This window comes from Harpia harpyja, chromosome 14 (genome assembly GCF_026419915.1).
Source record: "Harpia harpyja isolate bHarHar1 chromosome 14, bHarHar1 primary haplotype, whole genome shotgun sequence".
In the NCBI taxonomy this organism is placed as follows: Eukaryota; Metazoa; Chordata; class Aves; order Accipitriformes; family Accipitridae; genus Harpia; species Harpia harpyja.
The window spans coordinates 37584603-37612388 of NC_068953.1; the positions used below are offsets into that span (position 1 = coordinate 37584603).

A 27786-nucleotide genomic window follows, 5' to 3' on the forward strand; every position below is an offset into this window, starting at 1 on the left:
CAGCAAGAACTGCTTGATCATGGCTACAGTCTGTTTGCAGCTGAAAGTTTTCTCTTTTTCAACACGATATTATGAAAATGAGTTTTGCCCCCTCCCCTCCAGCCCCAAACTGAATCACAGGGAGTTTCTGGGCAGGAGTTTTACTACTGAAATTTTCCCAACCACCTGCTCGTGGGCAGGAGCTGAAAGCTTGTAATGAATGGATTCGCTCATGCGGAGAGCAGGGAAGACCCCAGGATGAAATCACTGCAGAAAAGAAAAGAGCCTGTTGGAAAATACATGAAAAACCCCGTCCTTCCCAAGGGATGGGCGCGAGCAGCGGGCAGCCGAGCAGCATGGGTCCACATATGGATGCAGGCTGTATTTTTAAGGTAAGAAAGCAATGCAATCAACTCCACGCCCTTTTCCCAGCCACCGATTTCACACCTGCTCTGCTCCACTCTCCATCCCAGCGATGTGATGCAGTCCCTTTATTCTGCCCTCCATACCAGATCCACTTTCCAGCATCACCCTGGCTGAAGTCAGCCCCATCCCAGCCGGTTCCCATCAGCTGCGTGGGGCAGAGATGCAGAAAGGATGAGCTGCTCTGCCAAAACACCTTCCCTCTGCTAAATCCCTGCAGTCTTGGCGTTCCCAGGCCAAGGTGACCGAGGGATGAGGTCGAGGAGGGGGATTTTCCACAGAGGTTGGGGTTTCGCTGGGGCTGGGGCTGAGGCCCTGGCTCAGCGAGGTTTCCTGCCACGGAGCAGAAAGCCGGGGGGTTTCTCAGCAGCGTCTCGGAGGTGTGATTTACGGGGGGAAGGTGTGAAGGGGCCAGGTGGTTAGTCACCCTGCTCGCTCGCTCGCTCGGGGAGGTGATACACGCCAGGAAAGCCCCGCAGGGGGAGAGTGAGAGCACAACACCCACAGGTGCCAGGTCTCGGGAGTGGGAAGTCCCACTGGAGGGACACTCCTTGTCCATGGCACAGGTGGCATGGGGAGAAGGCCACCGGGGAGGGGAGAGACTCTCTGTTTTGGCTCATCCAAAAATAGTAGGGGATACGCTCAATTCTCAAGGGCTTCGTGGGCGAGCTGCTGCCTGTGGAGGTGGGGGAAATGCCTCCTCCTGTCCACGTGCTGCCCGCTTTGCTCATCACAGACGAGGCCGTCGGCAAAAGTGGTCAGAGCCCCATCCCCGCCGCGATTTCTGCTGGCTGGGGAAAGAGTGATGCTGTGGGTTTCTGAGCACCTCCCCGACACGTTTTCTGCCTCCCCCCCCTTTCCATCAGAGCCCCCCCAAACCGCACGGATTCCTGTGCCCGCCGCAGCAGCCGGCGGCTTCCTCTGCGAGCAGCGTTCTCACGGGCTGTCAGCGTGGGGACAAACCGTCATGTTTTCTTCGTGCTGCAGGGGTGGCAACACCGTTGGGGGGGTGCCCCGAAAATCTGGAGACCTCCCAGGGTGGGGGGGGGCCCAGAAGGAGGAGGGCAGGGCCCCCCCGGAGGATGTGCGTGGGACCCCTTGGTGATGCGGGGGACAGGCACGGGGTGATGGAGCCCATGAGCTGGTTCCCCACGCTTTGGGGAGATGGTGGAAAGAGGGGGTTCAGAAGTGACGCTGAGCGTGGCGGGTGGCTGTCCCCTCTTGGGGCTGGGGGCAACGGGGCTGCCCAGCGCTGCGTGAGGGCAGAGCTCAGCTGCGTGGCCATGTCCCTTGGGCCCTCACTCGTATTTTTATGAGCACCGAGGTGGCCAAAAGGCTCTGGACTGAGCCCGTTCCCGTGGCCGGAGGGGAGACAGCAAGTCCCACCCGGGACAGTGGCAGCGCGAGGGGTGAAGGACAGCGGGGTGGCACCCTGCCACCCGTGTCCCCGGGTTATGGGGCTGCTCTGGGGCCCACACCGAGCCGGCGGGTGCTCGCCCAGGGCGAACATCTTCGTGCGGGTGGTGGCAGCTGGGACGAGCGACGGGGTGGCCAGGACGGGAGGGGACAGACCCTGTCCCTTGGGAGGTGACGGGCACCATGGCTCGGGAGGGGACAGAGCCGGTGCCTGGCAGGGGACAGGCGGCACGTCCCGGGGACGGCGGGGACGGACCGGTGGCTGTCCCCGGCGCCGGCGGCAGCAGGCGGGGCAGGCGCGCCCCCCGGTGCCCGCCGCCGTTCTCGCAGCCCCGGCTCGGCATCCTCGGCATCCTCCGCGCTGCCTCCTTCTTCTTCCCAGTTCCCCGGGGTAAATGATAACCGGAGCAAGGTTTTAAAACGGGAAGAAGCCCAGCAGAAGCCCTCCGCCAGCTCCTCCTCCTCCAGGCCTCCAAGGCTGTGGGATGGGGACCCCCGGGGACCCCCAGGGACCCCCAGGGAAAGGCCAGGGACTTGCCTGGAATCCTGCCCCCCCCCCCCCCCTCCAGGGTCACCCCAGAGACCCCCCAGACCAACTCCAGGGACACCCCAAAGGGATGCCCCAGAAAGGCCCAGGGATCCCCCAGTGACCCCCTCCCCATTACCTCTCCCACCACCCATCGCCAACTGGTTGCCAGCGGGTGTTACTGGGCCTGGGGACGAGGGGCCTTGTCTGCCACCAAGCTCAGGGGCTGGAGCCTTTGTCTCTGCCTCGACGGGGGCCGTGACACCCCAAAAAGCCTCTCTTTCCTGGCGGGGGGGTTGTGTTCGGGGTTCCTGCGCTAAATGGCAGCCGACGCTCTGGGGCAGGAGAGCCTGGGAAGGGGGGGATCTGCAACCCCCAGCACCCCCTGCCCTGGGGAGGACGGAGGTGAGACACCCCCGGTGATGGCCAGGTGGTCCCCGAGGCTGTCCCTTCCTGCAGTGACCCATCAGGCCTGAGCTTTTTTAAGTCTAACCCACGCTATTTTGTCCCCCGAGGTCATTTTTATTATTTATTCTGCAGACGAAACGTTCCTCCCCTTGGCAGCTGGGTTTTTCATTTTCAGCGCTTGCAACAGCACCCACTTTTATTGGGGTGGCACGGGCCGCCTGCCAGCATCACCCCATGCCGCTCAAGATCTGTACATCACCTGGCAAACCCCTTACGGCAAGGCTGGGAGGGGATGATGCTCTGCAAAGCCCTTTTGGCTGCCCCGTGCCCCAACGCCTGGCGCCTTGCTGGGGCGAAACGTCCCCGTCCCTGGGGCAGCCGTGACTCATCGGGAGGCGGGCGAGAGCATCTCACCTTGAGCGAGGCCGGCTGGGGGATAAGAGCGAGGCCACCCTCGCCTCCTTCTCCCGCCACCCGCTTCCATGCTCACCCGGGTTGCACCCAAGCCGGGCGTCTTGCGGGGATGTCTCCCTGCCCGAGCCGGGGGATGCCGCCGGGCTGGGGGGGCTCCCACCCCCATCCCGCCAACTCCTCGACCCTTCAACCAGCTGCCTGGTGACTGGCGAGCCGGCTGGCTCAACCTCTACCGCTTCTGGCAGGAGGGCGGCTTGCACAACGTCCATCACATCATGGCTCGCAAGTTCCAGCAGTTCGGACCCATCTACAGGTGAGGCAGCATCTGGCCCCAGCATCCCCCCCCCCCCCCAGCTCCCCAGCTCCGGCAGCCTTTCCAGTCTGGGATGCTGCTGCTATTCCCAGCCCTGCTCTGGGTGGTAAATAGGTGGCTGAGCTGCTGGAGCAGCCTAGCTTGCCCTGCGCCGGCCAGGCTTGATGCCACGGTGAGGGGTGAGAGGGGAGACCCGCTCGTGCCTTGAGGATGCGGGATGTCGGGAGGAGGGGGCAGCAGGGCTGGAGAGGGACTCTGCCCCCCCCCCCAGATCTCTGCAGGGTCTGGAGCTGGCATCCCCAGGCAGAGGGGGATGGAGGTGGGAGGCCAGGGGGAGCCAGGGGGTTGTCGAGGTCCAGGACCCCCAGTTGTGCCTGCCTGAGCCCTGGGGGCCTGACCCTGCCTGGTGCTGAGCTGCTGCACCCCCTGGGATGGGACCCGCAGGCAAGGTTTTGGTGGGTGCGAGGGGGACGGTGGTTGATTTGGGGGTGCTAGGGGGAAGGTGGTTGATCTGGGGAGATGAGGGGCTGCAGGGGGGCGCGGGTAGGGGTCAGGGTGCGAGGCCGACCCCCCTCCTCACCCTGGCAGGGAGAAGCTGGGTGTCTACGAGAGCGTGAACATCATCAGCCCCCAGGACGCTGCCACCCTCTTCCAAGCGGAGGGGACTCTGCCGGAGCGCTTCAGCGTGCCCCCCTGGGTGGCTTACCGTGACTACCGCAACAAGCCCTATGGCGTGCTCCTCAAGTGAGTTGGGGTGGGGGGGTGCCCTCAAATGGGGCTCCCAGGTCCTATCGCGATAGCCCCAGCACATGGGAGGGTGGGAAGCTGGAGCATCAGGAGGGTGATGGGGACCTGTGCTTTGGGGGGTGGCATCCTCTGGGGGGTGGGGGGCTTGGGTGGGGGGGATGCCTCTGACCCCCCACGTTGGTGTCCCGCAGGACTGGGGAGGCCTGGCGCTCGGACCGCCTGATGCTGAACAAGGAGGTGCTGTCGCCGCAGGTGGTGGAAGGTTTCGTGCCTCTGCTGAGCGAGGTGGGCGAGGACTTTGTTCGGCGGGCACGAGCCCAGGTGGGGAAGAGCGGCCGGGACCGCTGGACGGCCGATTTCACCCACGAGCTCTTCCGCTTCGCCTTGGAGTGTGAGTGTCAGGGGCACGAGTCTCTGCAGGACACGTGTCCCCCCTGCCGAAACACCCCTTTGCAGGGTGCCCAAGGTGGGCAACACGCTGTGTTTCCCCCAGTTTCATCCTCAGAGATGGGCAAACGAGCTTCTCCCCCAAAGCTGTAGCATCTAGGGGGATGTCCTCTCCCCAGACAAGTAGAGAACAACTCAACACTGTTGATAAAACACTGTTTTATCATCTAGCAGTCATCAACTGGTAGCCAACCCTACCCAACAAGGGATGCCTTCATGGCCCCGTGATGCTCGGAGCGAACAGGAGGCCAAACCAGGTCCCCGTAGCCATGGAAAGGCTTGAGTTGGCCCTGGAAGGGTGAAGGGGATGGGGATGGGTTCCCCCCCGGCCGGATCCCCTCACGGGTGCCGTGCTTGCAGCCGTATGCCACGTGCTGTACGGGGAGCGGCTGGGGCTGCTGCAGGACTTTGTGGACCCCGAGGCGCAGCGCTTCATTGACGCCGTGAGCCTGATGTTCCACACCACCTCGCCCATGCTCTACCTGCCACCCACCCTTCTCCGCCACCTCAACGTCAAGACGTGGCGGGACCACGTCCAGGCCTGGGATGCCATCTTCTCCCAGGGTGAGTGTTCCTCCTGCCCACACCTCCCTGTGTCCCTTTGAGGACTTGGCTCCATAGTGCAGCCTCATCTCACCAGCGTGGAGACCTTCTCCTGGGTCCAACCACCCAGCACAGGGCCACCAAGGCCAGGAAGGCTTTCCACATCTGGAGCTGGTGGAATGGAGCAGTGGGGAACCATCCAGGAACGATGAAGGGCAGATGATGGGCATCGCGTTGAGGGGAACAGCTCTCCCAGAGGGCCTTGTGGCCTCAGAGACCTTTTGGCACCTGGGACAACCCTCCTGCAGGGTGTCCCCCCCTTGGGGTACCCTCACCCCCCCCCTCTCTGTGCCCACCCTGCCACTGCTGGGTCCTGCAGTCAGGACCGCAGACCCAAGCCACTGCAGGGGCAGCTCCCATGGAAAAGCCACCAGCGTGGGGCAACGACGTCCTAAGGTGCCACATCTGGTGCCTTCCTCCTCCACCACGGCCCCGGGGGAGGAAGACCATGCCGTGTCTCCTCGTCTCCTCAGCGGACAAATGCATACAAAACGTCTACCGGGACCTGCGACTGCAACGCAAGAGTGCCAAGGAGTACATGGGCATCCTCTGCAGCCTCATCCTGCAGGACAAGCTGCCCTTGGATGACATCAAGGCCAGCGTCACCGAGATGATGGCGGGTGGGGTGGACACGGTAAGGAGTGGGCAGGGTTGTTGGGCAGGGAGAAGGTCCCGGTTGGTGTTGAGCCTTGGTCCCTTGCCCCGCTCCAGACCTCCATGACGCTGCAGTGGGCCATGTTCGAGCTGGCACGGTCCCCGAGGGTCCAGGAGCAGCTACGGGCAGAGGTCTTGGCTGCCAAGCGGGAAGCAGCAGGGGACAGGGTGAAGATGCTGAAAACCATCCGGCTGCTCAAAGCCACCATCAAGGAGACGCTCAGGTGAGGAGGAGCTCCTGCTGAAAAACACCCCAGCCCCTTCCCTCCCCGAATCGCTGGCACTGCTGGGATGTCGTGCATCCAGGCGGGAACGTGGGCGGGCCAGGCTGTCCCCAAAATCAGGTGTGTGGGACCTGTCCCCCCCCCCCCCCTCCAGGCTGCACCCCGTGGCAGTGACCCTGCAGAGGTACACCACGCAAGAAGTCATCCTCCAGGACTACCGCATCCCCCCCAAGGTGAGAGCTGCCACCGGGTCCCTCCTCGCCCCGACCCGCTTCACGTGGGGCTCTGGGCGGAGGTGGGACCTGGAGCACGGCTGGGTGACGTGGTGGGGAGCAGCCGTGGGGCTCATCTGGGGCCGGATCCCATCCCTGCACCCCCTCCCTGCACCCCGAGCACCAGCGAAGCCATGTGGGGAGCCCGGACCCACGGGGCTGATCCTTCCCTGCAGACGCTGGTGCAGGTTGGTCTCTACGCCATGGGCCGGGATCCTGAGGTCTTCCCCAAGCCGGAGCAGTTCAGCCCCCAGCGCTGGCTGGCAGCTGGCCCCAAGCATTTCAAGGGGCTGGGTTTTGGTTTCGGACCCCGCCAGTGCCTGGGGCGCCGGATTGCCGAGCTGGAGATGCAGCTCTTCCTCATGCAGGTGAGCATCCCGCTGCTGGGGACGCTGGGGACTTGGCGCTGGAAGGGACCGGGGAGGTGGCAAGTGGGTTTTGGTACCTCCAGCATTTTCCATCCGCTCTTTTCTCTTCCACCCCAGATCCTGGAGAACTTCAAGATCGAAACCATGAGAGCGGTGGAAGTTGGGACCAAGTTCGATCTCATCCTGATCCCGGACAAACCCATCTACTTGACCTTACGGCCGCTCGAGTCCCAGGCGTGAGGAGCCCAATCCTGGGTGACACCCAGCCAGTCCCAGTTTGGGACCCATCCCTGACAGCCCGGCAGCGCTTTCAGCTCCTTACAGCCAGTCTCCGGCCCAGGGATGTGATTCGGGGGACGGCTGGGACGCTTTCACGGCCACAGCCTTGGCTTGGCGCATCCCTGCCTTCGCTCCAGCCCGCTCAAGGCTGCGCTTACGCCACAGGGGAGATAAACCGAAGCAAACCCCCAGCCCCGCTGCCACCCCTGTAACCCCCCACAGGAGTGCAGGGTGGGTGGGTGCTGCTGCACCGCTCCAGTTGCTTGGGGGGGTTCCCCAGGGACCACACTGGGGACCGCGGCCGTGCTCCTCCGACACCCTCTAATGTTTTGCTTTGCCTCTGATTTACTCTGTAATTTCATCTTGCGAAAAAGCACCGGCTCCTTTTTTGCCAGCGTTTTAGGTTTCTCCGTCTCTCTCGCCAGGTGCAGGCTAGGGCAGGGGGGCCAGGGGCTGGGGTCTTCTCGGGGGGGCTGTGGAGATTGCCGGCAAGTGCTGGTGGGGAATGGGAAAAGGTCTCAGGGGGGCTGTAAATCCATCCCCACTCCCCACTCCCCTTGGGGCCATTGGCTATGGGGGAGACGGCTGTGATAAGGGGGGTGGGGGGGGTAGCGTGTGTGACCCTGGGGGACATCCTAGGATGCTGGGGGGGCGTCCTGCAAACCTAGGGACCACCCTCCCGCCCTCCCCAGTGTCCTGCAGGGAAACTGAGGCAAATCCCCCCTGATGTGGGGGTGGGCATGGAGACCCCCAGCCACCCCGATCCTCCAGCTGCCTGGGTGCAGAGGGGTGGCTCTGAGTCCCCCTCCTTCCGCCTGGCAGCAAACACCGGCTGCCAACTTCCATGTTGGGTGGCCCTGGTCCCCCCCCCAAGGTGCTCACCGTGGTGGGGGCGTAGGGGAAGCCGTGCTCCCGCTCCAGCAGCCGAGTGCCGAGCTCCTGCTTCTCCCGTCCCCACCTCCTCGCCGCCTCCTCCAGCTGGGACGGACCCAAACCAAGCTGGCTTTTTCCAAAGCAGGGGGCCAGAGGTGCCCCCCACCCCAGCCCGACACCCCAAGGCCCCCCCCGCAATCAAGCGGGGTGCGGGAGGTCGATGCCCACCTGCCTCTCCAGCACCCGCCTCTGGGCTTGCGCCTCCTCCAGCCTGGCCAGCAGAGACAGCTTCTCCGCACGCCCAAAACCACCCTGTGGGCCACAAGACGAGCAGGAGTGGGGAAAGGCAATGCCAGATTACCCCCCACACCCCACCCCCTGCTCATGGGGGGAGCAAGCCACAGGGGTGGTATCGCCCCACAGAGCCGGAGATGCCACCTTAGGTGATGTCCCCGGCGTGCCCAGTTCCTCCACAGCGTTGCTTTCTGGGGTGCCATGGCTCTGCCCCGCCCCCCCCATACCAGCCCTGTGCCCCCCTCCCTAGTCTCACCGGCAAGGTTGGGGGCTGCAGGATGACGGGGGGCAAGAGGTGGGGGGGTCTTGCCAGGTTGTCCCGCAGCCTGCGGTTCTCGGCCAGCAGCACTGCGTACACCTCCCCGGAGAGGGCTTCGCCTGTGGGACGGGGTGAAGGATGGGAACTGGGATGCATGCTACACCCCCCTTTGTGCAGAAATGGGGGCCAGGACCAAGCTCCCACCTCCCCCATGCCCGGGGATGGGTAAGAGGGGGCTCAGGACCTCCTCTGATCGCCCACCACAGGCCATCCCATGGTGCAAACCATCAGAAGGAGATGGCCACCAGCAGAAGCCAGCAGCTGTATAGCAGTCCCCCCCCCTCGAGGGTCCCTGTCCCTGCTTGCACCCACCCGCTGGCTTCTCAGCACTCCTGCCCGCCCCGGCGAGTTTCTCCCGCAGCACCCGCTCCATCGCCTCGATCACCTGCCGGAGAGAGCAGAGCTGTCCCCACGTCACCAGCTCGATGCGAGGCTGTGGTGACTGTCACATCTCCCCAGCCACCATGGTCCTGGCACTGGGTGGTGCTCGTGGAAGGGTGGAACAGACCAGCGGGTCCCATCTTCTCCAAAGAGCCTCGTGCCCCCCAACCTGCCCTTCTTACCCCAACCTCGTGCCCCCCCACAACTCACCTTCTCCTGCTGCCGCACCGTCTCCTCTAAGCTCTTTGTCTTGGCCACCTTCTCCTGGCACCTCCTCAGCACGGCCTGCTGCTGCCGGTGGGCTCGCTGGAGCAGCACCAGGTCCTTCTCCTGGTCATTTTTCTGGGGGGGAGGAAGGGGAAAACCCCCCCAGGGACCTCCGTGCTGAGCCTCAAGCCCTCGGTCATCACTTGTAGGGCTGGGAGAGCCTCATGGTGGGGGTCCTGGGGCTCTCGGGCACTTGCTTGGCTATGGAGGTGTTGTGATGCTCTCCCTGCTGCCGCCCTGCTCCTCTGCTCCCATCCCATCCCTCGGGCAGCCCCTGCCTGCTCCTGCCAGTATCCATACCCGGATCAGCTCGTTCTGCAGCCGTTGGACACGGTCCTTCAGCCTCCTCATCTCCGCCGTACCGGCCACCAGCTTGTGCTTGAGGGTGGCTGCAACAGCCCCGTGCCACGTCCTCATCACCCGACCAGGGGATGGTGCCAAGGAGAGGGGTCCCCCAATTTCTACCTCCCCCTTCCCCATCACGCACCGAGCCTGTCCAGCAGCTCCTCCCGCGTCATGACATCCAGGTCCACATCGGCAAGCAGAGTGTGGCCCAGCTCCTCCTGCGAGGCCAGGCTGCGCCGTAGGTGCCCGTTCTCCACCTCTAGGCTGGTGACGTGCTGGCGCAGGGACAGGAGGTCCCCAGCCAGCCGCTTCAGCGCCAGACGGTAGCTGCTCGCCTCCTGCCAGCCCAGAGCAGAGCTGCTGGCACCCCCGCTGCCAGCCACGGCTTTCCCCGGCACCAAGAGCTCAGCTGAGGATATTTGTCTTGAGGGTCAGAGCCACCATGGAGGAGCTAAGAAACATCTCCAGTTTTTCCCCTCCTCTTGCAACCATACATGCTTCTCTTTCCCATCCATCCATCCTTCTCCTCTCCATCCATCCTTCTCCAACCACGCATCCTTCTCTTCTCTAGCCATCCATCCTTCTAGTCTCCAACCATCCATCCACCCACCCATCCATCCGTCCATCCATCCTTCTCTTCTCCAAACATCCATCCTTCTCTAACCAGGCACCCTCCTTTTCTCTAGCCATCCGTCCTTCTAGTCTCCAACTATCCACCCATCCATCCATCCATCCTTCTTTCCTGTCCCTCCAAACCTTCTCCTCTCCACCCACCCACCTCTCTCTCCACCCAACAGACACCCTTCCCCATTTCCCCATCTTTTTCCACCCCTCCCCTGGGGGAAAAACAAATCTGCCAAGGACATGGAGTGGAGCAGCGTTGGAGCTGGGGGTTAGTCTCAAGCTCTGAGCCTTATGGGGCTTTGCAAGTCTTTAAAAGAAGGGAGGTGGTGAAGAATAACAAAAGGATAAATGTTTTATATAGATGAGCCTGGGTTTTTTTAGCACCTGTGGGGTTGGGGAACGCCTTGTCAGGTGATGCTGGGGGGAAGAAATTCCCCGAGGGTTTGCATCTTCTCAGGCTGACCCTCCTGAATCCCTCCCTGCCACACTGGGCTGTGGAAAGGATCCCAGCAGCGGGGACCTTGGCCGGAGGGAGCCGCGTGCCTCCAGCTCCCCTGGCCCCCCGCTCCCAGCCTTGGGGATGGCCTTGGCCAGCGGCCCGCGGGGGGGGCCGGGGCACGGGGAGGGGGTGCAACAGCATCACTCGGCCTTGAGGAGGGGGGGGATAGGGGGGCAGGTGCAGCGAGCGCTTCGGCTCCTTCCTCCCCATCTGCCTGAGAGCTGTTTCATCCAGGACTCAGTTCACCCCCAAGATAAAGCCTGCTCCAGCTGAACTCAAGGGCTGACCCCCCCCCCCAGACCTTTACTCACCGGCAGCGTAGAGCTTCGGTCCCCACGGGAGCCAGGACCCGCTCTGGGGACACTGCTGTCCCCCCCAGTGCCCCCAGCTCCTCCCGTCTCCTCGGCACTCACCGGCTCCTGCTCGTCCCCGATGATCTCTTGGGATCTGCGGAGCAGAGACCGGGGAGGTGGGACACCCTTGGCCAGCTGCTCCCGCCAGAGTGAAACACTGGCAAAGCCTTGGCCGGGGAACCCTCCGTAGGAGACAGGAGCCTGTTTGGGGTGCCAGGGGGGCAAGGCAAGTGCCGGTGGGGATGGGGGTGCGGGAAGGGTGGGAGCCTGGAGGAGACGAGGAGGAAGATCGGCAGTGATGGGGCAGGAGGAGAAGCCACTGGGGAAAACATGGGGAGAATGGAGGAAACCACTCCAAGGAGGATGAGAAGAAGGAGCCAAGAGAGGGCAAAACCAGCGTGGCCCCCCCTACCTCCGCTCTTCCGATGGTGCTCCTGTCCCGTGCGGGAACAGCTGCTTTCCAGGCAGGATGCTGGCCATGGCATCGGCCGCTGGGAGGGACATATCATCTCGGTGGAGCTGGCAGGAGATGTCAGAGTGGAGGGTAAGGATGAGGAGCAGGCTAGGGAAAGCCCTCCGAGAGGAGCAGCAAGATCCCTCGGCCCCTTCCCCACAGCTGGGAGCCGCTCTCCTGGCTTTCACCTGGAGCAAAACACCTTTGCCATCGTTGCTTTGGGGTCAGGATACAGCCCTGCCCCAAAAAGCTCTGGCATTGCTGGCTGTGATGCTTCAAGCATCCCCCTTTGGGGCTCGGATGCAACGTGGTGTGGCCACAGGGCTGGAAGACCTTCTCCTGAGGATGGGGACGTTTAGAAATGCCTGGCTTTGAGCATCATCTCATTGCTGGACCATTGAGGCGCGCAGCCTTGGGAAGAAATTTGGCTACGACCAAAAGCAAGCCTGACGGGGTGCCGTCCTGTAACAGGTACCTCTGGGTGTCCTGTTGGTGACACCAGCAACAGGATGATGTCCCCATCCCCACCCACCGCACCCCGGCACTCACGGTGGAGGACAAGGGTCTGTAGTACAGCATCATTCCTGCTCCTTGGGTGCTCTGATCCTCCCGGCACCCCGCTCCCGGCAGCCAGCCCAGCCCGCCGGTGGGTTGCCAGGCTCTACCCGCCCCAAACAAAGTCCTCAACGGCTCCACCACCCCCGAGCAAATATCCCGTCCCCGCGCTGCCACCCGAGCTGCCGGCCGGTGGACTTACGGCTATGTTGGGAGGTTGTAGCATGAGGAAAAGCTGTTTTTCCCCAGCCCTTTCTGCTGGCAAAGGGATTTAGGTGGCACGGGGGCTCCCGGCAGCCTGGCGTGCTGGTGGCCGTTGCTACAACACAACCCTTCTCTTAGCAACTCCTCCCTGCAGCAGCTCAGCACCTAAAATCACCCGACTGCACCCAGACGGGTGCATTCCAGGTGCAGGCAGCTGGCTGTGCCGCTCCGTGCCCCAGGCACCTGCATCTCTTTCCCTTTAGCAACCCTTCGACCCCTGCACGTCCCATTGACGCTTCCAAAGCCATTGGGGCAGCAAGCGCTGCCTGCAAGCGCTCCCTTTGAGACACCAGCCCCTCACTGCCCCCAGCCCTCCCTCCCCATCCCCATCCCCATCCCCATCCCCATCCCCATCGCCGTTTCGTCTGCCGTTGCCTTATCTCCTGCTCCCAGCAGTGCAGCCCCGAGGAGGTGACTCGGTGGCGGCCACCACCAGGTCCCAGCATGCCCAGCTGGCTCTGGAGGTGACAGCACCTCATTTCGCTGCCTCGGATGCGGGCATGGAAATGCTCTGCCCTCCCAGCACGCTCCTCTGATGTTTCAAACGCTCAATTAACTTCTGAGGACCCACGCCTTGGAGATGCCGGGCGGCATCGGCCTTCAGCTCTGCTTTGGGGTTTGGCCCGATCCCAAGCAGAGAATAATTTGCTGAATAATTCACTGATCAAACCCCACTTTCATCCCGAGATTGAATTTATAGCATTTTAAGGGAAGGGATGCTCTGCCCCAACAGGTCCCCCAGTCCCAACCCCCCCTTTCAGGGTACCCACAGGGGCTCTCGTGCCTCCCACCCGCTGCGGCATCCCGCATCCACCTCTCCTTCGGTGTTTGTTAAGAAACAAAGAGGCCGGTGTAAGTCGATGGAGTCCCTCACTACCTTGTCCCATGCCATCAATTTTTAATCAAAGAGCTGGTGGGAAGCGTGCAATTATCTGCTCCATCAATAATGCACGGGACTGCACTTGGATCGTCCAGGCTGGGGAGCTGCTTTCCCTGCCTGCGCTGGAAGGTGCTGGGTTCAACCACGGCTTTTCTAGGTTCAGACAACACCTGCAGAGGCTGGAAAAGCATCCCCAGCCTTTAGTCCCAGCCCAATGCTGCTCAGACACCCACCATCCCATACTTCTGCCTGCGCAACCGTTCCTGGCAGGCAGCATCACCCCGGTGCTGCCTCCGGGGACAGGGGCAGAGTTAAGGGTATTTGAACATATTTTCCTCTATACCACCTATCTCAAATCCACCCGGAGATAGCTGTGTCTCTCCTTCCTGCAGGGGTCTGGGATGAAAGGCTGGGAATCCACGTCTGAAATGATGGAAGCTTTGAAACTCCTGGCACTCACTATTTCCTCCCCCCCCCATCATTTCCAAGCTTCTGAAGCTTCCCCTGCCTTTAGAGCCTTTCATCCGCCCCGATGAGCCGCCCCCCCTCCTTCCTGTATTTGCTTAGGCCAAGTTTTTTTTTTATTTACTTAACAAATTGCTCCGAGATGCTTTGATGTATCGATTAGCTTCAACTGCTGGAATCAATTCATCTCTAGACGGAGCAGCATGGAGGAAAGCGAGGCAGGGGGGCTAGAAATAAACCTCCATGGGAGGCAGGAAGGTCCAAAAGTGGCTGAAAACAGGGTGTACCAGAGGATTCTGCATCCGCATAGCATGGCCTGACCCCATCCCTGGCCGGGGAGGGGACAGCAATGCACTCCAGAGAGAGGCTGAGGATGGGCCAACTCATTTCACTTGTGAGCATAGAGGCATTTGAGCCCCTGGCAGCGCACCAGCCTCTTCTCCAACACAATCTCCCTCCAGCTCAATGAATAACATGTCCCTGGATGAGAATTAAGCCCAATTCCTTAATTGTTATGAAGATGGGATAAGCTCAGATTTACATATCTGAGAAAAATATTGCCACAGCAGCTTAGGAAGATCAGAGGGAAGAAAAATCCCATTTTTCCCTCTTTTCTGTAACAAAAGCTCACGAAACCATCAGGAGATAGTGACGCCTCTGTTTGCTTTGCCCGATGCCCTCATTGACCTTACCCATCCCCTTGGGACACGGGTACCTGATGGGGCGGAGGGAGGGGGATTATCAAGTATCCAAACCCATCCTCAGGACAACATCTGGGCAGACGTGTTGGTGGGGCAAATGTTTTGGTTTTTTTTTTCCCCCTCTACTTCCAAAATCAAAGCGTTTCCCTGGGGAACCCCAACCCCTGGGGGAATTGCAGGTCCCCCAAGGGAAATATGGAGATTTTTAGCCCGGCCGCTCCCCACACACCTTCGTAGGATGTAGCAGCCGGTGAAAGGCAGCAAATAAGCGGGTTTTTTTATCTGATTAAACCAAGGCTGAACTCCCTTCCCATGCATCGGGGCTAGGGCGGGAGCTGTGCTGGGGGGGGGGTATATTAGCCAAAGCATTACAATTCAATTTAAGAGTTAATTGGATTGCATTGAAAAGCGCTTAATCTGAGCCGAGTTCGATTTAATAGAGACACCACATCTACTGCTCCCTTCCTAACGAGGATGATGATTTTAGGGCGGGCGATTACCATCGCTATCCGGCTCCAGGCCCAGCTGCCGGCTGCTGATATCATGTTGTACAAGGAAATAAAAGCCTCTGGATTACACTGGGTAACTCGGGGAGGCAAGACGCTCCGTGTAGAGACAACTGCTCCTTGGGCTCCCACCCGCCTGCCTGCTTCTTCAAGATAAGGCTCAAGAAAGCAGTCGTGCCACCAGCAGGGACTGTGATTCCTCTGCGAGTCGCTGCTGGTTTATTTTGCTCAAAGAAAAAGAAAAAAAAAGAAAAAAGAAAAAAAAAAAGAAAATCGGTGGCTAGGAGGAGGTAGGATGACTTTTGAGAGCAAACTCTGGCTGAGTCAGCTCCTGGCTCCTGAAAAACAATTTTTCTCCCATCCTGCTGCACAGGGCTGCTTTTGGGAGGGATGGGGACAGCTGGAGTGATGTCCCCAGGTGATGTCTTGCTGCTCATGGTGACCAGGGGGAAGGGGAGGTCAGCAGAGCCTCCCAGGATGGGTTTCTAGTCCCAGCATAGGTCAGAGCATCCCCCAGTGCTGCTGCTCACCCCGACCACAATCTGGGGCCAGACCTCAAAAAGTCCCCTCCTGAGACCAAAAAGTGAGTGAAACAGGTTACGACTGTTACCCTGGGCTCCCGCTGGGTCTTCGCAGTTTTTTTTCCTTCTAGGAAAACATCTGCATCTGTGTTTTAAGATAAACATGCTTCCAGCAGCTGGGGATGTGAAAAAGTGGAGAAATATCACAAAACCCCCCAGTACCAGTGGGAGACTTGGCAGCTCACTGAAGAGTCTGTTTTCCAAGCATACCTTTTAAAATCTGCACTTGGGACCCGAGTTAAATACCCTCCCCTAGCCCCACACTTTTTAAGTGCCCTCAAAGCATTTTCATCCCTTAGCTTCGAAAAATAAGTGGCTGCAGAGTGATAAACCCCAAGCATCCCCATCACCCCTGGTGACAAGCGCCACCGCGATTTGTCCTTGGCCTGGCAGGCAGTTTATTGCTGGCGCCGTGGCCATCCATTTTCATGTTTGCTTATGTATGGACTCTGTTTGCTGATAAAACGCCCCTTGCATTTCAGCAGCCGGCATAAATCCATCAGTACCCCAAGCCACAGCGCCAAGAGCACCCAGAGCCGTGCAGCACCCGCTGCCCTGAGCACCCACCACCCTGAGCATCCACCCCCGGCCATCAGGCCCCACCCTTTATTAATTAGCACCGGGAAAGGCTGAGAAGTCACTAAACGAGGATGGATGAGCCCCTCTATGCTATATTCACTGAGGGTTGAGTAGTGCCGCCGGGACCGGTTTGGAACACGACACACAAAAGGGCACACACATGCCAATGCATGCACCCCCAAACACACAAAAAAATGGTATTTTGGAGGCAGTTTTCTCTTTTTCCCCTGCTCTATCTCACTGCTGGGGTCCCTGGTCTGTAAACCCCGCAGCCACAGCCACAGCCACCCAGACCCAAGCAGGAGAAGCACATGCAAAGCCCACCAAGCCCGACCAGTTTCCCCCCCCCCGCTCGGAGCCTGGAGCACCAAAACCCCCCTCATGCAACATAGCTGTGGCACGCAGACCATTTGCGAACCCCCCAACCCGTTCCCAGTCTCTCCCGGCCCTCCACCGTTGGGTCCCTGCCCCTCCAGCACCCTCCACTGCCCTGCAAAAGCCATCCCTCTGTCCCCCTCCTTGCCATCCCACCTTGCCCCATCTCACCCCCAAGAAAACAGCATTTCCAGCTGCTTTTACTCTCCCCCCGGCCAGGCGGGCTGAAAGCAGGGACCAGGGCTGTTGCAACCAAATTCAGGGTGGCTGGGAGGCTTCTGCCGTACTCTAAATCCCATCCAGAGCCTCTCCCCTGCCTTGTGACTGCTGGATGTGGGTCACCCCATCACACAGGGGAGATACTGGGGCACCCACCCTCAGCACGGCATCTTCGTGCACCAGGTTCGTCATCACCGGGGCGAAAAGCTAATTAAGTAAAAGGGGAAGCAAATTGCCGAATCCTTAATCTACTTGAGAAGTAAAACGGGCATCGATATCATCCGGGGTCGCGTTAGCTGATTTATGGGCCTCTTTTATTAATTGGCTTAATCCTGCATAACAGGAGTGCTGGAAAAAACCCACCCACCCAGCCCGGCAGGCACCGAGCTTCGTGCCTGTGGGTGCTCTGGCACCCGTGGGTGTCCAGCTCCCCGGCAAACCTAACCGAGCCTCACCCGGGGCCAGGGCAGAGCGGGGCATCCTCATCCCAACCTTGCAACGGCTCCTGCCTGCAGCCCGGCCTCTCCCGGCCCCGGGGAGAGGAGCAGCTACCCTGGGGAGGTAAGACAACCCCCCGGGGCGGGGGGGGACGAGCCCGGCCCCGGAGCGTGGGTTGGGGGCTCGGCAGGGCGGCGGGGCTGGCGCTAGATGGGGCTGCAGCCGCACACGGGGCCGCCCGGCAGCACGGGGAGAGCGGGGCCGCAGCCTCCTCGGCCCCTGCAGCATCTTCATCCCTTGCAGCATCTTCACCCCTCGCAGCACCCTCTCCCCTCGCAGCACCCTCGGCCTCTGCAGCATCTTCACCCCTTGCAGCATCCTCTCCCCTCGCAGCACCCCTTTCCCTCGCAGCATCTTCATCCTTCTCATCCCCCTCTCCCCTCGCAGCACCCTCTCCCTTTACAGCACCCTTGTCCCTTGCAGCATCTTCACCCCTTGCAGCACCTTCTCCCCTTGCAGCACCCTCATCCTTCGCATCCCCCTCTCTCCTCACAGCACCTTCTCCCCTCACAGCACCCTCACCCCTCACAACACCCTCTCCCTTTACAGCATCTTCACCCCTTGCAGCACCCTTTCCTTTTGCAGCACCCTCATCCTTCGCATCCCCCTCTCCCCTCACAGCACCCTCTCCCCCTGCAGCACCCTCAGCCCTTGCAGCATCTTCACCCCTTGCAGCTCCCTCTCCCCTTGCGCCCTCCTTTTCCCTTGCAGTATCCTCATCCTTTGCATCCCCTCTCCCCTTGCAGCACCCTCCCCCCTTGCACCATCCTTTTCCCTCGCAGCACCCTCATCCTTTGCAGCCCCCTCTTCCCTTGCCAGCGGGACGCCTTTGCAGGCACCAGCTCCGAGGAGCTGCCGGGCTCAGCAGTGCCATACCATGCTGGGGGTCCCCTCCCAGCTTGCCAAAGCAGAAGACCCCACTCAGTGGGTACAGGAGGTCCCATCTTCCTCAGATGTCACCCAGCAGCTGGAATTGGGTCCAGCAAAGGGGCCCCAATGCTGCTGGCAAGCAAGAAGTCCTGTCCCCACCACCGCTGCCTGGTCTACCATGCCATGGTGTGGTTTTGGGGGACAGTCCTTACATCTGGGCTCTCATCTTATGTGATGGAGGTGATGGCACATGTGCAGTGCTGGGAACAAAATGCCAGCAAAGGGAAAAAAAAAAAAAAAGACATTTACTTCTCCTAGCCCTCCAAGAGGCCCTTTGGCTTGTAAAACCCCCGGCATGGACAGGTCAGGGAAATACGGGTGGTGGGAATGGGGAAAGAGAGGCTTGAAGAGGAAGCAAATGTTTGAAGAGGTTGGAGAAAACGCCCCCCTAATCGTTAAGTGCTGCTTGTAAATTATTCATCGACTGGTAAGAGAGGCGCAAATCTATTCAGCGAGAGGGCAGAAGAGTAGGAAAACGTGGTTAGGCTGAATCTAGCATAAACCTCAGCCTAAGGTCAGAAAGCTCGTCCAGCAGAAATCAGCCTCAAACATTGGTAAGCCCGAGGGGGGGGTCACAAACCTGCACGGGGGCTTTTCTGGCTCCGTGGGACCAGGGCAGGGAAGGATTACCCCATCGCCGATAATATCCCTCATCGCTTTGTTTGCCTCGCCCCCCTCACTTTTTAATGAAGGCATTAACGAGCAGATCCGGAGCAGGACCTCCAAAGCCGCAGGGTAGGGATGGGATCCGGGTTTGATCAGCCGGAGCGGAGCAGGAAGAAGTGACAGGGCTGTGATCAGCCGAGTGCTCCCCCCCAGACCCCAGTGCCGGGGGGACTGTCGTGTCCCTACTCCCTCCCGCACACACGCTCCATTAGTAGGGTGTCAGCCCTGATTCCTGGGGCTGTCAGGAGATGGGCTTTCCAAGCAATGCAATGCAAGCAGAGTGAAAATAATTTGCACTTTAGGGGGAAGAAAAAAGCAAAAGAAAGAAAACGACTGTCAAAGGTTGGGGTGGGGTGGGGGTGGTAAATAATAATCCTACCAGCAACGCTTTCTAGCATTTTTAGCCACAAAAAGAGAAGATGCTCGGGCAGGGCAGGGGTGCCCAGGGCTTGTGCAAATCCTTTCTGGGCTCCCGTTACCCCACTCAGGCTTTAAAATTGGATGCTGGAAGCATCCTTGAGACCACTTCTCACCCTCCCTCACTTTATCGATGCAGAGATGCTCTTGTGAGGATACAGCGAGCTGGTTTTGAGACTGCTCGGGGCATCGGCGCAAGCAAAGAGCGAAGCTGTGGGTGAAAATACATTGCACAGACCATGTAGTGATGCCAGGGCCAGATCCTGTGCAGGTCTGAAGGGTGTTGGGACTTCTCTGGAGCCCTGGGGCAATTCAGTCTATCAAATTTGGACTTTGCAGCCTCATCGCATTTACGCTGTGCTGTGGTACCCGCCTCCGCATGCCCCATTACGGGTTTCTATTAGGCTGGGCATAAAGCAGCCGCCGCAGCCGCGGAAAGGGAAGTAATAAAGCTCAGTGGATTGGAGGAATTAAAACAGCTGGAGGAAAAAAAATAGCTTTTCTGTATTTTTATGGTTGTTATTTTATTGCTAATTTTCTTCCCGCTTTGCAGCCTAAATCACGGGGAGAGGGATTGGGTTGAAGGTGGGGTTTGGGCAGCTGCTGACGGGGAAATAATTGGGCTTTTGGGCAGTGCAGGGCCCCTCCACTTCTTCCCTCCCAGCTATTTAATAAGCAGAATTGGGGTTTAACGACCTGTTATTTTTAAAGCCAGATGGCTTAAAGTACAGGAAGATATTAGGACCACAAGGGCTGGGTTTGCATTCATCCAAGGGCTCCATTTATCAGTACAAAGGGCTGGAGGAGGAGAACAGCTGCCTTTTATTTTTTTTTTTCCTGGAGCAGAAAGGTACGAGCTGGAGGTGCCTGGGGTCTCCAACATAATGCTGCGGTAATAGGAGAGAATTTGCTAAATGGATTTGGGATTGAGCAATTAGATCGAAGCTGGTGCATCCAGGCTGCTCTGACGAGCGCTGCCCCCAGCAAGGTGATGGGACGCTGTCCCCCCTCCAGCCCCTGTGCTACCCCGAAACAGCTAGCGACCAGGGATGCCGGCACCCATGGAAAGGCTCCTCCGTGGGCGCAACACAAGAAATTATTCATACAACCAGGCTATGGATAAAACCCGCTGCTCCCGGCAATGCATACATTGGAAGAGAGATTAAAATTTGGGATTTATGCCAGTTTTTTACCGTTATGGAGGCAGGGTGCGTGCCTTCTTGGGGGCTGGCAGGGCGATGCAAGCGGGCAGGGTGCTGGCACGGCATCGCTGGCTGCTCTTAGGGGTTCTCACCTGGCAAGAAAATGGGCGCACGGGGGCTGCCCGCAGCTCTTCACCCCTCTCGAGCGTGCTGGTGGCGGCGGGGTCCAGGCTGGGGAGGGCATCGCTGCCCGACGGGGTCAGGAACGCCGCCGGTCTCTGGGGAGGGAGAGAGGCAACGGTCTGTAGGATGGATGGATGTGGTGACAGGGGCAAGGAGGGGGGACCCGGACTGGGCTGTCCCCGCTGCGTGTCCCCTGTCCCACCATCCACGTCCCTGATATGCCACCGGGACCGGTGGGATGGGAAAGAGCCGTGGGTTGGCCACGCTCATGTCATCTTTGCAAGGTGCAAGGGGAGCTTTGGGCAGGGAGGGGGATCCCCGGGGTGAACGGCAGTGGACCCACAAGCTGAGGAGGAGGAGGAGGAGGAGGCAGTCCTTCGCACTGAAACCCGTGTTGGTGGAAATAGCAGGTCCGTGCCCAGCTCAGCCCATCTCTCCCCTTCCCTGGGCGGGCAGGAGGTGGGTACCCAGGTCCTGTGGGCGCAAAGGGATGCTAAAAGCCACTTTGCCGCCTGGTGCTGCCCCTGGCTTCGGTGCCTGCCGGGTAATGTACCTCCGGCACACCGGCAGCCCCTGCCAGATCCCCTGCCAGACGCTGCCGGCAGCAATAATGTGATTTCCCTGTCCCTCATTTCCCGCGCCCGGCTCCGCGTGCCCCGCTTTCCTCCCACCAGCCTGGCTTTCATAGACTCCCCTCTAATCCGGTTAGAGGGGGAAGTCAGATCTAATGGAATAAACGATGGAGTCCGCACGCTCCTCGCTGCCGCCTGCGATGGCAAGGTCACCGGCAGGGACCCTTGCCCTGGCCTGGCCAAGCCGGCTCCCAGTATCGGGGCAGGTTTAGGTGATGGGGACCTGCCCTGCCACTGGGATCCTTGCATCAAGGCACGGCACCCCAGCACCCACCTATTTCACTGCCCCAGAGCCGGTGACCGTGACCCAGCAAATCCTCGGCTCCCCCCCCCCACCTCCCCACTGCTCTCTTCTCTTCGTCGGCTGAGCAATCAGGCCAGGTGGCCTCTCCAAATTGGCTACGGGCTTGGGCAGCGGCGAAGTGGCCCTCGCTGGGTATTACTCCGTGCCTGCACCCGGCCTCGCCTCGTTAGTGCAGCTAACGAGGGCAGCGAGCATCCCCCCCCCCCCCTTGCAGCAGTTGGGGATGAAGAGGTGTCCGGAGGCGTCCCCGTGTCCTTCCCCATCGCTGCCTCATTAACACCATCAGCATCATCATCCCCCGTGCCGCCGCGTTTCATTACGCCGCTGGCCCCAACCTCAACCGAGCTCCTCCAGCATCAAAGCCGGGGTGAAGATGCCCCCCACCCCGCCACTCTCCCCCCTCCCTGGGGAACGGCATCATGCAAAATGCAACAGTTTAGGCTCTGCTTGCAATTACTGAGGCCGGCGTACAGCTGCTGCCCGCCGAACCGGTGCGATGGCCAGCCCGGCCCCGCCGCTATCACCCATCGGAGAGCTGCTTGCCGGAGCGCACGTGCTCTTAATTCAATTAGCGCTGCCCTGAATGCTCCATGGGGACCAGCGGGTGGAAACCCAACAAATTCTCCTTAACAAAGACATTCCCTGAGGTTTTTTTTTTTTTGGTTTCTCGCTGGCTTGGTTCTCCCTGGCTAACGATGCTCCTGGCCGGCAGCGATGCCATAATGCCTCTTGTAATTCGTCATGTAATGAGAAGAATGGGTGATGTGTTTGATTGGCAGGTGTCAATCGAGAGCTGGCAAGCAGGAGCTTGGCTGCTAGCAGTTCGGCTGTGCCGAAAGCCCTCTGACGGTGTGCCGGCTCACCAAAAGAATATGCTCAGCAGGGAAGGGCGATGCTTCCCCAAAACAAGCCTTTCATCAGCTTCTGCATCCCCTGCAATGTGGTTTGGGGATAAAAACCCAATTTCGGTGCTCGTGGAGGACAAACCTGGTCAGACAGGCTGAAATAATGGGAAACACATGGCGATTCCCCACTCCCCAACCAATTGTAAACCCATTTTTTTGCCAGCCCAAAAGGGCTTTGATCGCCAGGCTGGCATGGTGACAATTTACACCCCGGCACTGTGACAATTTACACCAGGCACCGATCTGCTTCTGGTTTTAAATGGCAGCAATTACATAAATTAAGGCTGTTTAAGCAATGATATAGCCAGCCTGTTGATTTTTTTTTTCTTGCCTGGAAAAAAACAGCACTAGCTTTTCCTTTTTTTCAGAGGCTGTCACCACGTGTTGGCACATCCCCAGACCCCATCTTGGGTGACATGACCAAGGGTGCTCAGCAAAGTGTGTGGCAGAGGCTTGGGGTGACCCTGAAGGTCCCAAGTGCTGAATTCATGGGCTGAGTGAGGTGAGGTCATGCCAAAACGAAGTGTAAAACAGGACTGTTTAATAAACAGGGGCAATGAATAAATCCCTTAGGAATAAAGATGCCTCCGGTGTGCATTTTCCAGCCCTTGGATGGGGCTCAGCATCCCCTGGGCACACCAGGGACCCTGCACGTGGATTTGCCACTGGCTACTGCACAGTCAGACTCATCTTTCCTGGGCAAGACACCAAATTTGGGGTGGAAAAAGAAGAACGAAGGGAAAAGAGGAGCCCTGCCTTGAGCCACAAGCCAGTGCAGAGGTGGATGAAGACGGCTGCAGGTCTTCCCCCTGCAACAGTTTTTTCAGCGACAGCCGTTAATTTGCTAAAATGCCAGCGTTTTGCTGAAGTCTTTGATTTCTTTGTCTCCCTGAGATGATCAAAGTCTTTTGTTCTCCTTTGGGCTCCAAACAGAGAGCGCAGGGGGATACAGGGCTGGGTGGGGGCAAACCCGGGGGTCGCGGTGCCTTTACTGGGAGCCAGGGCGGGGGGGCTGCAACCGAGCGCTGCCCTTGCCCTGGGATAACACGACTCCTGTTTGCTCATCCCTGGTGTCAGGGCTCTTGGCTTTTAATAAAGCAGCTGCTCCAAACCATTTCCCTGCAGCTATTACAAATGTAGCAGGGGTTTGAGACCCTGCAGAAATACTGGGGGTTGAGTCCTATTTATGGGGAGCCCCTTATTCCTAGAAAACTCTGGTGCTGAGGACATTTTCCCAGCATGGAGGGTCAATGTGAGCATCCAAAGCCAAGCTTGGCAGCATCCAGACCCCTGGTAGGAGTCGGTGAAATCCCTGCAGAGGCCACGGAGCAGCCGGGATTTACGCCTGGCTCCGAGTGTGCCGGAGAGTACAGATGGCCCAGGGTTTATTTAGCTGTTGTTTGTTATAAAAAGCCCAGCCAATCTAGGTTATGCATTTTCAGCTCTCTACATTAAAATAAAAAAGAATAAGAAAAGAAACAAGGCGAGCTTGGTGAGTCTGTTCTCTTTTGCCATCTGGCTGGGGAGAGCTGGGGGGGTGAGGGAGAACGGGGCAGGATGGGCAGGGATGCTGGGGCTCCTCGCACCCCAAGGACAACCCTGGTACAAAGGCTGCCCCAATGCCTTGTCAGGTCCATTCAGGTCCTGTATTGACTGTCTTTGCCTCTTGGTCCCTGTTTGGCCCCTTCTTGCTGTCCCAAAGCTGAGCTCAGGACAATCCAGGAGCTGAGGACTTGGAAATCCAGCCTTCAAGCATCCCTTGAAGCCTGGAGCTGCCCGAAGGCGGAGAGGAGAGGTTCTGCCCCTGCAACCGCAGCAACATCTCCCCTGCTCACTGGGCTGCGGTTTCAGGGTGCTGGGGATCACAGCCAGCTGGCTGGGGCATTTTCCTTGGAAAATCCTGACCTCCAGGCAAGAAACAAGGGCCTTGGCAAAGCCAGGAGGAGCCGAACCAGCCCTCACCCTGCTTGGTAGCAGCTCGTTCATTGATTTGCATCACTCCAAATCCGTCTGCCCGGGCTGCCGCCGGATGAATTATCCAGCTGCGGAGCCCAAGGCCGGCTCTGGCTCTCCTGTTTTTTGTTTCCACTCCCAGCTCTTACATATATTAAGGAAGGCAGGACTGGAGGGGGGGAAAGGGAGAGGTTGGGGAAGAGGAGAAAAAAAATTACGGCTCCCAGATCAAAACAATAATCAGCTAAATGAATTCCGCAGCATTTTCCCGCATGACTGCGAGTGATAATTTAGTGCAGCAGCCAGCTGGAAGCAAAAGGATTAATTCTGCACTTAGTGACACCCATGTGAATAATTCATCACACGCAGACCCCTTTTCGCTGACCCCCCTGGGCAATCACTGCAAAGACCCCCACCAACCGGCCCCGGCCTGCCACGGCTCCCCCAGAGACAGGGGGGATGCAGTCGCCAGTGCAGCATCCAGACCCATCCCAAATTCACTTTATGGATAGGATTTTTTTTTTTTGCACATGGGAGCAGAGGCTGGCAGCTGCAGTAATTAGATCGATCGGGCTCACGGCCGCATCCTAACCTGGCCAAGGGCCGGTCCTGGAGCCAAAGGCTAGCAGGGTTCCCCCCTCCCTCAGGAAACACAGCCAAATTCCCTCCCTGCTGAGACATCCCTGGGGACCACGAAAGCTGAGGGATGAAGACAGCTGGACGTTTGTCACCGTGGTTAACCAGCCTGGCCCTTCTCCACACGGAGACAGTGAACCGCCTCTCCCAAATACCCTGCCTGTGCCCTGCCTGCCCCCCTGCCTCCAGCCGGGATTTCCCAGGAATACGAGCACGTGCCAAAAGCCCTGGGAAAGCAATGGGTGCACGAGGGCAAGAACGACGCTGCTTTTTCCAGCTGCCCAGTGGGACGATCCAGAGCCCTGAGACAACAGGCACAAGAGATAAAACCCACATCCAGCCCAGCTCATCCCCACCTGAGAGGTTTGGAGAGAGGGTAGGAGCTCTAAAGAGCCATCTCTTGCCCTGTCCCCGTCCCCATCCCTCTGTGCCTCGGGGTTCGCCATCCCCAGCATCTCACCTCCGATCGAAGGAGCTGCAGGCAGAGTCCCACGGTCGGAATGGCCCCAGACGTGGTTTTGAGGTCTGTGCCCTGGGGAGGCAGAGGAAGGGTCACAGCCTGCGCTGGCCTCTGGGTTTCTACCAGGGCTCTCGGTGGCTTTGGCATCACCCAGATGCCATCCAGGCATCCGGGGCTGCGGTTCGGAGCAGGGACTCCGGCTTACCGTGAGATGCTCGGGAGCTCTGCGACAGGCTGCCCACCCAGATGTGGGGAGCCCTCCCTCCTACCAGCTATAGGTACCATCCCCTATAGGTACCATCACTGTGCCACCCTGCCCAGCGTCACCCCGCAGCCCCCGGCTCACCTGCACGGCGAGGCCATCCACACGCATCTTGCCGCTCCGTGCCGCCAGCTCTCGGAAAACACGGCTGGTGAGGGGCAGCACCGAGTATCCCACGGGAATGAGGGTGCCTGGAGCATCCCACACTGGAGAAGGGGCGAGAGCAGCTGGCTGGGGGCACGGCAACCCAGGACCTGCCCCCAGCCAAACCCGGGGATGAGGGAGAGCATCCTCGGTGGGGTTCCCAGACTCACTGGTTTTGTACGGATAATATTCGATCGCCAAGGCGGTGTCTTCGGAGAAGATGGTGGCCATGTCTCGGCCTTGGAAGAGGAAGGAGGTGTCCCAGGTTGGCTGCTCTGGGGGCCTGGCTGGTCGGGACATCTTAGGAGACAACAGGAAAATTATCCTTCAGATACCGTCTCTCTCTAGAGATAAATAAGCAGACAGATAGGAGGGAGAGGAGAGGTGGGGGTAAAGCACAACCTGTGCAGCTGCATCCCATCCCTGGCTCAAAAAGCAATCCCAAATCCCAGTTGCTTGAACTGGTTTTCACTGGGTCTTTGAGCTTGGCTGCTTCTCTCCAGCTAATCCCTGCCAGCATCTTCCTCCTCGCAGAGCCGGAGGAGGAAAACAGCCCATGGACCAACTACTCCATGCTTAAAAACATGATGGGAAGAGCCTGGAGGATGAGTGCTGACTCGAGGATAAGCCTTTTGATATCTGTTGGGCAACCCGGCGCTCAGGCTTGGGAAAGGGTTTTGCGACGATATACGGACCCCGAAAGCCTGCAAGCAGGCTTTCGGGGTCCGTATATCGTCGCAAAACCCTTTCCCAAGCCTGACACCTGGGTCGCCCAATAGATATCGAACAGCGGGCAACGTGTTTATCCCCAGAGCCGCGAGCTGTCGTTGGAAATGGCATCGGTCCATCCCCGCCAGCAGCTGCTCCTCTTCGCCTTCGGAGAGCCCCACCAGCTCTCCAAAGGTCAGCCTTAACACTGGCCGCCCAGCGCCAAGAAATTATTGACAAGTGGCTCCTTTTTAATGCTGTTACTCTATCCCCTCGGCCAGCAATGCTCAGCAGGGACGAGATGCCGATCGGCTTTTCTGCATCAGCACATTTCTGCTTTGTTGGGGAGGGTGGGAGGAGGAGAAGGACGGGGGGGTGTCTCCCTCTGCTCACATTTGGGGATGCTAATGGGCATTATGCAGCTCGGAGACCCACAGCAGTGCATTACCCAGCCCTGGGGGCTGTTAGCAAGGGGAGTGCGGGGCTGCGATGCTTCAGAGCCTGAAAACACCTCCACGATGGGCTACATCGGGCAGCGCTGTTAGTGCTGGCTCAGCACTGGGCTTGGTTGTCTCAGATGGGAATTTGTCAGGGGATCCCTAGAATCAGCTGGGATTTTTAGCTGGGATGCAGCTTACTTCAACTGCAGGGAGCCCAGTCTGTGCTTGTAAGTCCTTAGGGAAAACCCACATGGACTGGGGCAGCTCCCAGCAGCCGGATCTGGCTAAGCACGTTCGAGCCGCTCCTCTCCTTTCCCAGCCTGCATCCCAGCCCACGGGGCTGTTTCATCAGCCTCAGAAAGCCCAGTTGTGGGGGGAAAATCTCCTAAAAAACACCGAGCGCCGCCTCCAGTTACTTTTCCTGGCATCGACCTGTACAAGGCACTGCGAGGTGGTGCCGTTTTAGACTCAGCAGGGAAGGGAAAAGTCAAATGTGGGAGCATATTGTTAATTTGACCCCAATTGTTGGAGGTCCCGAGCCCACATGGCTCCTCTCACTGCGACAGGAATGGGAGATGACGTTCCCCATTTCCCCCCCCCTGATTTGGGGGGCTGGGTGGACAGGAGCGCTCGCCAGGACCGGGCTGTCTCCCACCGGCTCGGCGGGACAGATGGATGCTCTGTGCCGGGGCGTCAGAGCCGATGCACTGATCTGGGCAGACGTCTTGGCACAACAACCGCCTCTGCCCAGAGCCACCTGGAGAAACGCAACAAAGAGGATGGGGAAGAGGAGGAGGAAGGAGACGCCTTCATCCTCCTTGGCTACCCCAGCCTGTCTCCTGCACAAAGGCTGGTTCAAAGGCAGCATCATTGGCATGAGTAGAGGCAGAGGGGGCCAA

The 27786-nt window shown here is 59.4% G+C and overlaps 2 protein-coding genes across 5 annotated transcripts in view; one reads left to right on the plus strand and one right to left on the minus strand.

Annotated features, from left to right (window-relative positions):
- Positions 1 to 7264, plus strand: LOC128151379 (cholesterol side-chain cleavage enzyme, mitochondrial). 3 transcript variants are annotated; one of them, XM_052808755.1, is made up of 10 exons: positions 1 to 371; positions 3361 to 3479; positions 4068 to 4223; positions 4418 to 4617; positions 5034 to 5237; positions 5750 to 5910; positions 5988 to 6154; positions 6309 to 6387; positions 6603 to 6794; positions 6912 to 7264. In XM_052808755.1, exons 1-10 carry the CDS (start codon positions 306 to 308, stop codon positions 7032 to 7034), a joined length of 1467 nt encoding a protein of 488 aa, XP_052664715.1. In that variant the 5' UTR covers positions 1 to 305; the 3' UTR covers positions 7035 to 7264. The 3 variants fall into 3 exon arrangements, with proteins under 3 accessions (XP_052664715.1, XP_052664716.1, XP_052664713.1); XM_052808756.1 differs by having other exon boundaries at positions 3412 to 3479; XM_052808753.1 differs by lacking the exon at positions 1 to 371 and having other exon boundaries at positions 2973 to 3479.
- Positions 6787 to 27786, minus strand: part of CCDC33 (coiled-coil domain containing 33) — a 23629-nt gene continuing 2629 nt past the window's right edge. The window contains exons 3-16 of one of the 2 annotated variants that reach the window (XM_052808751.1): positions 25910 to 26039; positions 25680 to 25801; positions 25334 to 25405; positions 20413 to 20538; positions 11441 to 11547; positions 10987 to 11122; positions 9695 to 9890; positions 9508 to 9596; positions 9151 to 9282; positions 8872 to 8944; positions 8497 to 8618; positions 8175 to 8258; positions 7956 to 8051; positions 7385 to 7568 (exon numbers count right to left, since the gene is read on the minus strand). In XM_052808751.1, the coding sequence (XP_052664711.1) occupies positions 7506 to 7568; positions 7956 to 8051; positions 8175 to 8258; positions 8497 to 8618; positions 8872 to 8944; positions 9151 to 9282; positions 9508 to 9596; positions 9695 to 9890; positions 10987 to 11122; positions 11441 to 11547; positions 20413 to 20538; positions 25334 to 25405; positions 25680 to 25801; positions 25910 to 26039 (1548 nt within the window). In that variant the 3' untranslated portion in view covers positions 7385 to 7505. Of the gene's footprint in view, positions 6923 to 7384; positions 7569 to 7955; positions 8052 to 8174; positions 8259 to 8496; positions 8619 to 8871; positions 8945 to 9150; positions 9283 to 9507; positions 9597 to 9694; positions 9891 to 10986; positions 11123 to 11440; positions 11548 to 20412; positions 20539 to 25333; positions 25406 to 25679; positions 25802 to 25909; positions 26040 to 27786 lie in introns of those variants that run through there. The other variant, XM_052808752.1, reaches the window with a different exon arrangement.

Coding starts and splice junctions, on each gene's coding strand:
- LOC128151379 (XM_052808753.1), top strand. CDS start 3,235: ATGCTCACCCGGGTTGCACCCAAGCCGGGCGTCTTGCGGGGATGTCTC. Junction 5,911..5,987: donor TGGCGGGTGGGGTGGACACG/GTAAGGAGTGGG, acceptor GCCCCGCTCCAG/ACCTCCATGACGCTGCAGTG. Junction 6,155..6,308: donor ACCATCAAGGAGACGCTCAG/GTGAGGAGGAGC, acceptor CCCCCCCTCCAG/GCTGCACCCCGTGGCAGTGA.